The sequence below is a fragment of the Plectropomus leopardus genome, chromosome 10 (genome assembly GCF_008729295.1).
Source record: "Plectropomus leopardus isolate mb chromosome 10, YSFRI_Pleo_2.0, whole genome shotgun sequence".
Lineage (NCBI taxonomy): Eukaryota > Metazoa > Chordata > Actinopteri > Perciformes > Serranidae > Plectropomus > Plectropomus leopardus.
Genome location: NC_056472.1, coordinates 1,418,970 through 1,433,472, shown reverse-complemented (window position 1 = coordinate 1,433,472; position 14,503 = coordinate 1,418,970). Strand labels below are relative to the sequence as shown.

Below are 14,503 nucleotides of genomic sequence, written 5' to 3'. Positions count from 1 at the left end.
TTTGGGAGGAAAAGGGGTAAATTCGATTTTTTTGTTTCTTTTCATTGTGACAGAGTATAGCTGTTACTGTTATTTCCATTTTGATTTCTCCTTATGTGCTCTGGATACTTGATTTATTGCAAGTCGTAGAGCTGGAAATGCAACATTTCCTTCATCATCTGAATATTTTTACTTCCTAGTTCTCTGCTGAAGTGTTTCACTTCAAGTTTTGGCAGAGGAGTTCATGAAATGACTGTGCATAAACAGGTTTACTGTTCATGTGAAGTTACTCTTCAGTAAAATGCTATCTGCGTGAAGGGAAATGTTTGTAGTGGTTACCTGTCTGTGGTTTCAATCAGCTACTTCATGATGTGATGGAAATTTGAGTTTATGTAACTAAAATATCTATGTTGTCTGTGTGCTCCAGCTGAGCTGGAGCTGCCGCGGCTGACGGTGACGGCCTGTGGGAAAAATCTGTGTGTGGACCTTCAGCCTCCCATGGAGCACCTGAGGGAGCACTATGACTCTCTGAATTACAAACTCAGGATCAGCAGTGCAGACAGAGCCCAGGTACTGCACACCCACCCACAGACAGAGCTTTAGACACACAGTGGTTTCATCACTTGTGCCATTGTAAAAATGACATCATCAGGTGGAAAAACGGTCAAAATTACGCATTCCAAGGCAAAACCCCAGAGTGACACCCAGAAATAATACAATGCTTTTTTTTATGCTTTGGTGGCTGTAGGATCAAAAATGTCAGTTTGAATGGGTTTCAATGGAGCATTTTTTGCACTTATTATGAATGTTACACTGTAGTTTCCACAGTGTATTTTAGACTTATTGTAGGAGCTGAGCTGGAAATTTACAGATTAAACCAAAATACAAAATTTTGCCAAAATTTATGAGGCCAACTGTTCTGTGCTCTGTGTTCCACTGCCAGTCAGCTGTTCGCATCAGACAGTGCTGCTGCGCAATCTGACTGAAACAAACTTCACTTCTCTCAAGATTTCTAAGATGGTGTGTGCTTGTGTTTTTCCGGGCTCTTCAAACAATGAAACAAAGCAGGTGTGGCCGGTTACTCTGAATATCTGACATCACTGTGGTGGAAATTTAGAGAAGTGAATAAATAAATGAGGACACAAAATCAGCTGTCTTTTGTGTATTTGAAAGGAAGTCATAAAAGAGAATTATTAAAAAAAAAGGGCTTAACAGAGTCAATCTATTTCAGCTGAAAGGACAGAACTCAGACAGCTACAGTAGAGTGTACTGAGTGAGTCTGACAAAGAAGATCACATTTAGTCACATATTTCTAATTGCAAACACAGTGTTAGGAAAATCAGGGAGGTTCCCTCCGCTGAGATAAGGTGTACTGGAACAAGGAACGTTTGTCTCCTCTTCCTGGCAACAGCAAGTTTGTTCACACACTAATGAAACTTCCAAGGACGGTTGTTCAGATGATGGGCACAAATTCATATGAGTTAACTTGAGGTCAAATCAAAAGTTAATAGAAGGTGTCTAAAGTGATTATACACAATAAAGGACAGTTTTGTCTCCAGAATCAACACTCCACTGACTGTGACAACTGTGTGTCTGCAGTCACTGCTGCACCCAACCATCAGGTAACATATATACCTACATATAATACCTACATGTAAGTGATCCACTCACCAAAAAAACAGTTTAGTGTAAAGCGCTGGTGTCTTGTGATTCAGAAAGATGCTGAGGTTGTGTTGTAACCAGGTCCCCCTCACGGCAGCAGCAGCTCTGTGGGTCTGTGAGCATGCTTTCACAGTTCACCGTGACCTTCTGCTCTGTCTCAGCCTCCAGTCTCCACAGAATTTTCAACTTTCTCTTTCAGCCCGTTCAGTCTCTCTCTGCAAAATGCTTTACAGCGGTAATCTTTTGTCTCCACAGCGAACATTTCATTGTTGCCGTTGTAATAAATTTTTTCTTTATCTTGGATTTGTTCTTTCTTCCATAAACCACTAAAAGTCTGACCGGAACACACTGCGCTTATGAATTCAGAGGTTAAAAGTTGAGAAAATGTAGCCTACAATTAGGCTGATATGGACTGTTTTCAGACAGGCGTTTTTTAAGTGGCTAAGATACATTTTTGCTGCTAGTCCCTGTCCACCGTGGTACATCGCTGACAGCAATCCGGCCTGCTTTGTTAAGTCAATTTTATTTATAGAGCCCATTATCACAAATCACGGTTTGCCACAGAGGGCTTTACAGCATATGGCATCCCTCTGTCCTTAGACCCTCAAATTGTCTGAGGAAAAACTCCCCAAAAATACCCAGTAACAGAAAAAAAATTGTAGAAACCTCAAGAAGAGTGACAGAGGAGGGAACCTCTTCCTGGACAGACAGACATGCAATAAATGTCATAAATAACAATTAAATTACAGTAGATGACAAAATGGCATATAGGGAAGAGAAAGAGAAAAAGAAAGACAGGGAGGAAGAGAGAGTAGGGGAAAATGCACAGCACAATATTGCTAACAATAACATAACATATAACAATAGTAATAGATACAAAAATGAATAAATAGAATTTAAGATAGCATTTAATATTATATATGTAATATAATTTACTTTAATTGGCTCACATATGAGTACATATGTATTATGTAAATATGTGATATTACATGCAAATATTGTACTTTATGTAGGTTATGCTTAGGGCGACTCAGAATTATGTCAGGCAAATCAGATTTTTAACATAAATATTTGACCATTCATTCCTTTAAAATGCCTCCGTGCCAACTGTGGCAGGAGGTATTATGTTTTCAGTTTGTTCATACACACGTCCACAAGTCCATCTATCTGTCTGTTCCATTCTTTGAATACGCTATCTCATGAACACCAGCAGGCAATCTCTTTAAATTTGGACAAACGTCCACATTGAGTCAAAGATGAACTGAGGAGATTTTGGTGGTCAAAGGTCCCTGTGACCTCATAAAACAAGTCTTTGGTCATAAGTCAAAAATTCATACATTAATTATTGCAAAATTTCACACAAATGTCTAAGAGGATATGATGATGAAGTGATGACATTTTATGTCTAAAAGGTCAAAGTTCAACTTCACGGTGCCATCATAATGTTCTGCAGAAATACTTTTCTGTCATTACTCAGTCATATCTCAGGAAAAGAGACATTTGGTCAGATACTGAATCTGTGACACTGGTCTGTAAACTTGCTGACTGTAGAGATCTTCTGTGCTGTCAGGGGAAGATGTGTGTGAAGCATCCATGTTTTCACAGACATGATGTAAACTGTAAGAGACAGCTGACTGGTGCACAGAGGCATACAATCATATAGTGACAATTTTAATTCCCATAGAGAGTGGGACATTTAGGCTGACAGCTTCATTTACCTAATTTATTTATTTAACCGTGCTGGTCTCATTGAGTCAAGTCAAGTCAAGTCAGTTTTATTTATATAGCCCATTATCACAAAACATGGTTTGCCTCAGAGGGCTTTACAGTGTACGATATCCCTCTGCCCTTAGACCCTCACATCACCCAAGGAAAAACTCCCCAAAAAGAACCCCTGTAACGGGGAAAAAAAAAAGAGGAAGAAACCTCAGGAAGAGCGGTAGAGGATAGTGAGGGATCCCTCTTCCAGGACGGACAGACGAGCAATAGATGTCGTAAATAGCAAATGAAATACAATCATGGCAAAAAAGGAAAGAGAAAGAGCGAGGGGGAGAGAGGGGGAGAGAGGCACAGCAATAATAGAAACAGATGCATGTCATATTACAATAATGGTAGGTGTGAAATTAGTAATTGCTCTCTATGATGATGTTGAGAGAGATGATAACAGTCTCATGCATATGTGAAAGGGGGTTGTCCAAAGGCAAGATCACAGCATCGGCGCAACCAGGACCAGACCACGATCAGGGCGAGCGGGGGGCACAGAATCAGTACAGCCACAGCACGAGCACAACCAAAGGCAGGGTCGCAGCATCAGCACAGCTATCACCACGGTCAGGCACAGTCAAGGTTACAGCCAGGATCCAAGAAAACTAGGAAACAAGGGAGCAGGAACGCTCCCGAGAGGCAACAGGATTAGCGTAGTGCAGTTCAACAGACCCAGGCTCTGTAATCGCGAGCCCCAGGTAGTGAGAGTACCACATGGCTATCACAGAGCTAAGCTAAGCTTGCACATGGCAATGCAGTTAACAGACATGCATGATTTCTGATGGCGGCATTGAGAGAAGGAAAGGAGCTCAGCATATCAGAGGAAGTCCCCCGGCAGGTTAAACCTATGTCAGCCTAACTATGGGCTGGTCCAGGCAGCCTGAGCCAGCCCTAATTATAAGCTTTATCAAAGAGGAAGGTCTTAAGTCTACCCTTAAAAGTTGAAACGGTGTCTGCCTCCCTGACCGAAAATGGAAGATGGTTCCATAGGAGAGGAGCATGGTAGCTGAAGGCTCTGGTTCCTAAACTACTTTTGGAAATTTTGGGAACCACAAGTAACCCTGCGTTTTCAGAGCGCAGTGATCTTGTGGGTTGGTAAGGAACTATGAGCTGTGACAGATAAGACGGAGCCTGACCATTTAGGGCTTTGTAAGTAAGGAGGAGGATTTTAAATTCAATCCTGGATTTCACAGGGAGCCAGTGCAGAGAAGCTAAAACAGGAGAAATATGATCCCTTTTCTTGCTTCCCGTTAAAACACGAGCAGCAGCGTTCTGCACCAGTTGGAGAGACCTAAGAGATTTGTTGGGGCAACCAAATAATAGGGAATTACAATAATCCAGCCTAGAGGTGACAAATGCATGTACTAATTTTTCAGCATCTGTTTGGGATAGGATATGTCTCATTTTTGCGATGTTACGCAAGTGAAAGAAAGCCGTCCTTGAAGTTTGTTTTATATGGGAGGCAAAGGATGAGATTGAGATTAAGAATCTCTTTTCCAAGGGACACTTGGCCAAGACAGTCAGCAATGAGGACGCAAAGTTGCAGACAGAGACAACAGGAGACAAAATACTAAAGCACTAAATTTTGCATTAAAAGTAGAACAATCTATGAGTCGAAAGAGACCTTCCCACGGGTCAGCTGTACAACCAGGCAGGCTAAAAACATCCACATCCTATCATATAGTAAACAGCAAAATGTGCCAACAACGGGTCGGAAATGTGCAGCATTTTTTTGCATGAAACTCCCCTAGAAGCACAGTGCACACCGATCAAAAATAAACCATCATACACTGACTGCTTAACTTAGAGGAACCCAGTTGACTTGGGACTTTGCCTCTGATGATCTGAATGTCTTTCTTTCAGGGGGAAGCCCCTTTTCATGTTAGATGCGATAGATCTGGTGTCAAATGACCTTTATAACGAATGCAGCATCCATATTGCACTGCCATCATCAACATTACCACAGCAGTCTCAAAAATCCTGTGGGTAAATGTATGAGAGTAATTCTGTGTTTCTCATTTTGTTTTCTCTGATTCTTGATGTCTGTCTGTCTGTCTGTGGTCTCTCTGTGCGCAGTTCTTTAAGGACACCAAGTCTCTGAAAAGGAAGATTTTTAGTGATCTGGCATCTGGCAGAGAGTACTGTGTCTCAGTCTGCTTCTCAGATACTGAGGTGCCCAGACACTCCAACTACAGCAAACCCGTCTGTCACTTCACTGCTGGACGCTATTCTGCAGGTACAGCTCATTATCCGTATGAATGTTTTTTATTTTTTCATTTTGTTTTTTTTAACATGTATTTATTGATTTTATAGAGCAGCATACAAATACACAAAAAACAGGGCATCCAGTAGCTCACCTTGTAAAGCGAGTGCCTCATGTACAAAGGTTGTGTCCTCACCACAATGGCCGTGGGTTTGATTTCGGCCTCTCCCCTTTGCTGCACGTCATCCCCTCTCTCTCTCTCTCCCTTTCATGCCATAGCTGTCCTATCAGAATAAAGGTAGAAAAAGAAAATTTAAAAAATCTTAAAAAAAAAAAGAAAGAAAAAAGAACACAGTAAAAAAAACACAAACAACAGCAAAAAAAACAACAACAAAAATGAACTGCAGTAAAAGACAAATCAATAAAATTGTATAAAATAAAAACAGGACGTTGGTGGTAACACAGACTAGAAAAAAGAGTTTGAGGTTATTGCCATATGACACAATGCTACAGTTAACCTTTTAGACCATTAACAGTTCAATTTTACAATCAGATTAATGATCGGTTGCTAGATTTTCTAAAAGAGTTTCTCCTTGTTTAACTTAGTCAATCTTATTTTCTGCAAATGTACAACATTTGCTTATTCCTTCAGAGGTAAAAAGCTGACATTAGGCTACAGAGAAACTACAGCACGGTGTCATGACTTTAGCTCCAGCATCATTATGAGTCTGTAAATCCGAGTTCATTGTGATGATGCTCTGTAGTTTAATTAGCCATTTATTAGCAATCACCTTTTAAAGACACATAAAAGCTTCAAATTGGTGGGATATTTTATGATACATTTTATGTTGTAGAACAAAACATAAAAGTCTCTTCAGCTTGTGTTAATCCTAGACCTTATTTTAAGCTTCTAACAAAAATCCATAAAAAAAAGAAATTCATTGACTTCAAGTGGAGGGAACCAGAAGAGCTGAAATGCTAACTCATCTCCAGGATTTCGGATTCATTCCTGTAACTCGTTTGAGTTAGGGAAAGAGCTAGGACGTCTTTCAAATTTCTTTCTTTAATTGTGCAACACTGTGAATGTTTTCCTCAGACTCTGAAAAGATGTGCCGTTCTTAAAAAAAAAAAAAAGGAGCCCCTCTGCTGCGATATAAAAGACTCGTAAATCCCCACAGGGGCCCATGGTCCATGTCAGCCTCCCGTATATGAAACATGGAATGATGAAGATGATGGAGCTGGTACTCTCTCAAGTCTCTCTGGGTTTATATGTGAATGATATGTCCCCTGACCACGTGTCCTCTCTGCAGACTGGTTCATCTCAGCCCTGTTGTGTCTGTTGGTGATATGTGGTGTGGTCGTCATGGCCCTGCTGGTCTCTGCTGGTTACATCTGTCTGAGAAGGAGGCCCCTGCCGTCTGTCCTGGTAAGTGACAGTTAATTTAATTGTAGCACTGAAAGCAGGAGCTGGTGTTGCAGCACTAATGGGAGCAGTTCTTGGAAGGCACCCTCTAAGCTGATCAGTGTTTTTTTTAATAATTCAGTCTAACTATACAGTGGATTTCTGTGAGAGACAAACGTCTGAGTCATTCATTATATTTCAGTAATTTCACAACTTGGGGCCCCATCACTTCACACCCAGCACAAAGCGGCGCAGACAGCACAGCGCATTTGTCATTTTCATAGCCAGCACCCACGTTGTGAGCAAAGCAAATGTGCTTGTGCCCATCTGTGTGTCCATGGCCGTTAAGGTCTTTAAATGAGGTGCAGTCAGGTACATGTCTGTGTATTGGTATTTTGAGGCAGCAGAAAGTGACTGTGCCATCAGCCAAAAGAAAAACCTGGTGTAGAGTCAGAATGGAGGAGTATTTTCCTGCTATTTAAATGCACATAGCTGCAGTGACATTATTGCTCTTAGTGCATTACTCCTGTGATTTATTAAGAGACTAAATGCAACTGCTTTCCCCCTCTTGCTGCACTTTGCACCCAGATTATGCACCCTTTCACCAGCAGAAGTGGTTGGACACGCCCTAAATGCACTGTAGACCATGTGCTATAGATTGTTTAACCCTCAGTGTAAACGGCTCTAATATGACCCACATTTATATTTGCACAAAATGCGTTTTTCACAATAAAGCTTTTTAAATATAATACATTGATATTATTTTCTACTTTTACTGAGTTATTTTTTTAACCAACATCAGTCCTAATCATAAATGTCAAATATTAATTCATTTTAAGAATTTTACCCTTCATATACCACGTTTCTTTCATGACGCCACTATGTTTTTAGATGAAAAAAACCCCAAAACAAAACACAGAAAATGAATTCAAAATACTGCATTCTAAGTTGATCTTGTTTTTATTATCACAGCCTGGGATATGTCAATGATCTGCAGCAACATTGATTTTTATACATAATTACTTTTTGTGCAGTGTCAAATACTCACACTTGTATCGCTCTGCACACAAAATGTGTTTTTTCAAAATCAAGTTATAAAACATGTTATACATTGATATAATTTTAGTATAAAATTAATTTTAGTATGTTTTTTAACCAACATCAGTCCTAATCATAAATATCAAATATTCATTAATTGTCTTAGAATTTTAACCCATTTAATGCCATTTTTTTCATGATGCCTCTATGTTTTTGAATGAAAAAAAACACAAAAAATGAATTATTTTCAATATACTACATGCTAAATAGATTTTTTTTTTTTGGTGATCACATGCCATTTCTGGCATATGTCAGTAATTAGCAGCATCATTGATTATGACAGTGCACCTAGTTGAAATAGCATGTATTTTCTACATATGCCAAATATGGTAGAAATTATGTCATCAGGTGGAAAAGTAGTAAAAATGACAAATTCCAAGACAAAAGTCCAGAGTGACACCCAGAAATAAAACATGTTTTTATGCTTTGATGGCTGTGGGTTAAAAAATGTCAGTTTGAATGGGATTCAATGGCACATTTTTGCACTGAACAATGTAACAATTTAGTTTCCACAGTGTATTTTAGACTAATTGTAGGAGTTTAGCTGGAAATTCACAGATTAATTGAAAATGCATAATCTTGCCAACATGTATGCCACATGCGTGGCCTCAGCCAAAATTATCAAATATGAAAAGCGTGGAAAAATGCACCAAACATATCCCTACGGGTTAAACAGGGCCTTCATGTGTTTGCACCCATTCTGTCTAAGCAGACCTCTGCTCAAGCTGAGGTTGGACGAGGCTATGCCTCATCAGCAAAGACGAGATCACCAAAAATCATGTAACAAAAAGAATGACAAATAACTAACAGGACAGTGAGGGAGATGACAGTCAGTGCACCGCCACAGCCCTTACAAGAGCATACATTGGTCAAAAGAAGTGAAAACAAGAGTGTGGGTTAATCATAAGTCTTCAAAGACATGCTTCACTGATGTCAAGGTAGCATAACATGCCTAAGCTTAATGTCACACATGGTGTTGTGTTGTGTTTTGTCTGGTTTGGAAGCCAAGCACTGCACAAATGTGATGTGGAAGCTTCAAGCCTCCTGCACACATATACTAAGAGATTTTAAAATCTGGTGTACTAATTGAAAGAATGTCAGTATGCTCAAGTTTGCCCATGTTTCCATCATTGATTGGTTCTTTTACCATACAAAAAATATGCTGCTTTATTTTTGGTTTGTCTGCTTCTGAGTTAAGTAAAAGGAAATAACTGCAGGCAGAAACACACTAGAGCAAAACGCATTCGTTGTGCACAGAGCTGGAGTGAAGTGTGCCATGGTTGTGGTTGATGTGTGCTGTAAGAAGAAACACAGAGGTAGACAGCTGCAGGCTGCCTCGCTGTGTCTGCTGCAGCAGGATGGTGATGCTCTCACTTTGCCTCTCAGAGAGGGGAGGACTGAGCGGCCAGGGGTTATGTAGATGTTAGATGGTGAAGAAATGATGGCAGCATGGCAAAAATGCCTTGCAAAAAAAAAAAAGAATTCAAAAATGAGCAATTAAAATACTTAACATTTTTGTAGCCTTTATACATGTCATTTTATTCCGTTATTTTGATCAGCATGTGTGATGAGTCACTGCAGCTGATGTGTGACAGACTCTCTCGGGGTCATTGATCTGTTGCTGTGATACCCAAGTGCCCCAGCTGTGGGTCATGAAAATTTCCACCTTCTTTCTGTAATTTCACCAACAAACTCCTTGGATGTGAAGGAGTATGCGCCACATTAAAACCAAATTTTGTTCAGCTTTGGCTGATGAATGATTTTAATGCTTGAGTCCTTGCAGTTAGTCCTTAAATCGTGCAGATCGGACAATATGCTTATTCAGGATACCACGTTGATGCCATGCCATGGAATAGAATAGAGGTGACCTCCTTTAATTTAGGTGTCAAAGCCTCCCGCCTTTAAGGTGAAGTCTAGCATGTGGCTGCTGAGAAATATTCCTAAATTGAATGTGGTTTTTTTTTAAATGTTTGTCTTTTTCATTAAAGTTTGCATCTTGTATGTCTACCTCCTAAAAAACTGCGTAAAAAGTGGAACGCTCTCTTACATATGTGTAATGTTAGAAAACCGTGAGCAGCAGTGCTTTATAGACAGAGAGAGAAAGGGACAGTCAGTGTTACTGCTGATCAGCAGCATTTAGCCTCGTCCCTGAACTTTGTCCCACCCAGAGAGATTGCCAAACAGGGCTCTGTGCCTGTCAGACGGTCTGAAGGGGACAGCAGAGCACAACTTTTTTTTTTTGTTTTCAAAATATTATGAACTAAATTCTTTTCAACGATCCCAGATATATGGATGCTTAAACACACATGATCCAAAGTCCAGAGATTTCTAAACATATTATAATGAGTGAATGTGTTAGTGTGTAGACATCACTACAAATCGGTGCATGAACATTCGCTAGAAGGCAGGAAATGAAGTTTATAATGAGCTGTTGTGGGTGTGGGTTACAGTTAACCCTTTATTATTTGCGGTGTTTGTCTCATACAAGGGGGATTTGAACACGCTCTTTTGTGAAAAAAGATGTGGTTTCATATTCCATTATGAATTACTGTCAGTCGGCTTAAGCAACAGCGAGATGAAGAGGGGGTTCCCCCTCACCCAGGGACACGGCTTGTATGTGGCCAATAAATAAAAATTTGGAGGGGACGTGAGGCCGTTGGTTTGCTAACCAACAGTTTCTTTTCCAGAACAATGTAGCACCCAGAACTTCCTTTACTGTGATTCAGCAGCATTTCCACTGAGGGCACATAGAAGAATTACAGCTTCATTTTTTTTAAATGTCAGAACACACACGTGATTAACTGCCATCAGGCTGACGAGTCCAGTTCTGACCTGCTATAATGCTCAAGTGTGTGAGCAACAATAGTGTGTAGAAAAATCCAACATTTTAATGAAAATGTCTGTCTTTGTCACAAATTATAACAATTAGATTATTTATTTTTTTTTTTTTACTTTCTTTATTTCTTTCTTTATTATTATTACTTTTTATTTTAATTTTTGGGTCATTTCTTCCTAAAGTCTAAAGTTGCTCTTTGCCTTCTTCCAGTGACTTTAAAAGGAATTAACCCTTTAAAACCTGAGCAGATTTCCCTCCAGAACATGGGGAGCTTAACAGGACATGACCCAAAAGTTAGCAAAATTATAGTAATAAAGTTAAAAAAGTAATGTAAAAAAAACCCAAAATAAACAAGAATATGACCCAAAAAGTGCCGGCATTAAAAAAATATTTATTTTATATATTTTGTCATATTTATTTCTGTAAAAATTTTAGATATAAAATAATTATGATTATAAATATATTTTTCTGGACATTTTTCCCTATTTTAGTAGATGATTTTCTAATAAACTCCCCTCTTTTTTTTAAAACAAATTTTTAGGTAATTTTCTCATCCCTTTACTTAATTTCTTGCTATTTGTCAGTGGGACATTTCTTGCCAAGTTGGTCATTGTCTTTTTCCCTGTGTTTTTGGAAGGAATCAAACCAATGTGCTCAGTTTATAAATGGGTCAAATAGCTTGTCAAAGGCATCTGAACGCAGCTCAAAAAAATGATGTGGATGCAGGTTTGAAAGGTTTAAGCCAATGTGTTCAGGTTTCAAAGGGTTAATAGTCAAAATGGGTCAAATTTGACCTGAATAGTATGAAAGGGTTTGAGTTTTAACATTTTTCTTTTGCTTTCTTTCTTTTTCCTCCTCTCTCTGTGTGTCCCAGTCATCCATCCATCACATGGAGGAGGGGCTGGTCGTGGCGTCCCGCTGCACGTCCAGGTCCTCCCTCCTGAACATCAAAGCAATGCTGCCCTCTGCTGCTCACAAGAGGAGCAGCCGCACATCAGATGACAGTGATGAGGAGAGTGTGACAGAGCTGACGGGTGGGAGCGCAGGAGGACGAGGAGGAGGCTACAAACTGCGTCCGGGAACTAACCTCTCCTCCTCCTCCTGCTCCTCATCTTCATCATCTCTGTCAGCTTGCCCACAGTCTGGATCCCCGCCAAAGCAAACATCAGGCGTCTTCAGTCTCCCGCCTGAAGCTTCAGCAGATTGTGACAGTGGAGTGAAGGAGCGGCTGAGCTTGCACACAGACTCACACTCTGAAAACCTCCCCAAAACTGACCCGGACTCACATCCTGGTCCTGCACACACACACTGTTTGACTCTAGGGAGAGCCCTGCCGGAGGAGGAGGAGAAGGAGGTAATGGTAGAGGAGGACAGCCAGGATGTGAACCTCCTCACATTAACCTTTGGCAGGCAAGAGGAGGAGGAGGAGGAGGAGGAGACGAAGCCAGAGCCTTCCTCTGCTTCAGAGGTGTATGACACCACCTCGACCCCGCCCTCATTAACCAGAGACACCAAGGAAGTTACCATGGAAACTGTTTCCTGCTCTGTCAATGCAAAGGAGGAGAGGGAAGAGGAGGAGAAGGAATGCTCTGGATATATGGTGCGTCCATGTCAAGATGTCTTACAGAACTTTTTATAGAAGCCTGGAAGTTACTCAGCTTCCAAATCCAGTGTTATAAAGAGACTGTGGAGCTCCTGCAGCAGCACCACTCTCCACCCATTTCCCTCACTGAGTCCAGACACTGACCACTGATAGTTCAGTAAGAAACTGTCCGTATGCAGGGAATTCTTCTTGTCTTGTTCTTGAGGAGAACAATGGGCCTCAGACAAACCCTGTGAAGTCTCAGCACATTGGCTTTTTTCAAAAACATGGGAAGAAGGAAAAAAAAAAAGAAATATCCAAAAATTGAGCCAGAAATTTGTAAAAAGTATCGGAGCTGGTCCCAAATATTCAGCTATTCAAGTATTTGTTAATTGGGTAGGTACTCTGTTTTGAATTTAGCATTTGGATTTTTGTTTTTTTTTTGCAAAGGACAAATGCCATGTCAGTGTTTGTGATCCTACTGCTGCACCTGTCACACACAGTGACAGTCGATAAACCCATTAATAACCTTGGGATATAATGATCATGCCTAAATTGAGCCCTTCCTGGGTCAGTACATTTTTACACATTTTCTCAGGGTTCAGAGATTAAACCCTCTAAAACCTGGAGAAACATCATTCACCTTACATCACTGTGCTACATTCGAAATATTCATTAAGTATTTGGACCTTTGAACCTTGAGCAGATTGGTTTGATTTCTTTCAAAAACATGAAGAAAAGGGCAATAAGCAACTTGGCAAAAAATGTTTCACAAAATGCTAGAAAAAGTAGATTTTTAAGATGGGGGAAAATAGCTAGGGAAAAAAAAAGAAAAAAGCTAGGGTAAAACTATATTCATAATTACATATTTGAAATTATGCTACAGACTATAATTTCAAGGCACTTTTCCCTGATCTTCATGTGTGTTTCCTTTTCTTTTACTTTAAAAAAAAAAAACTAATTTCAGGTAATTCTCTTGTATGTTTTACTAATTCTCGCTAAATTTTGAGTTGTTTTTTCTTTCATCGCTCATTGCCTTTTTCCCATGATTCTGAAAAAAATCAAAAATCAAGTCAATTTACTAAGGTTTCCAAGGGTTAATGGCTAAAAAGGTGTCTGGAAGCAGCACAAGAAAAGTGATGTGATGTTGTTGAGAACATGTCCCTTAAATCAGATCGTTCCTGTTTAGAATTTTTTCCATGACCACGTCTCTGGAATTCTGTCCTGATCAGAGCATCTCTCTGTAGCTGCCTGTTGGTTTTAATGCATATTTTCAGGTAATTTCTTAAAATTTGTATTAATTTTTTTCTCATTTTTGGGCCATGTCTTGTTAAGTTGCTTGTTCTCTTCTTCCAGTCTTTTTGGGGAAAAAAATGCTCAGGTTTCAAAGTGTTAATTCAATGAAACTACACTTATTCAAGATGGCTTTCAGCAAAAATCATGACCTGTATTTTCATTTTTAGGAATTTTGACTGTATTACCTGACTGTGAATTGCTTTACATCATGCATGTTATCATCATGTGTTATAAATAGAACCCATTGGCTGTGCACGTGGTGATGATGTAACTCAGTGGTTATAAACATGTTTTTATTTTGCCATGTTTTCCTAACATATATTCAGTGTACAGTCATACTAACATTACACTTATTTAAAGTTATGCATTATAACAGGATCATAACAGAATACATGTCTTATTGAAAGTTACTGTTTGCAGCCTAATGCATTTTAATATTTAAACAAATCGTTAAGTATGTGATATTTTTGTATTTTTACACTCACTTATCCTAAAGGTTCAGTACGCAGTGTTCAGCCATAAATGTACATTTCACAGTTAATAAAGCTGCATTTAAATAGCAAGCCATGTTATGTCATTTGTGTGATTGCAGTAAAAAGACAAAATCCTTCAGCTTGCTTTGTGCAGAAGCTTACCAAACAAACATGTCAACGCAAGAAGGACAGAAAAAACAACACACAC

The 14,503-nt window shown here is 39.5% G+C and overlaps 1 protein-coding gene across 1 annotated transcript in view; it reads left to right on the top strand.

Moving 5' to 3' along the window:
* crfb2 (cytokine receptor family member b2) overlaps nucleotides 1-14,503 on the top strand; it is a 29,116-nt gene that overhangs the window by 3,324 nt on the left and 11,289 nt on the right. The window contains 4 exon segments of the mRNA XM_042494665.1: nucleotides 407-549; nucleotides 5,482-5,641; nucleotides 6,919-7,034; nucleotides 11,819-12,580. Of these exon segments, the coding sequence (XP_042350599.1) occupies nucleotides 407-549; nucleotides 5,482-5,641; nucleotides 6,919-7,034; nucleotides 11,819-12,580 (1,181 nt within the window).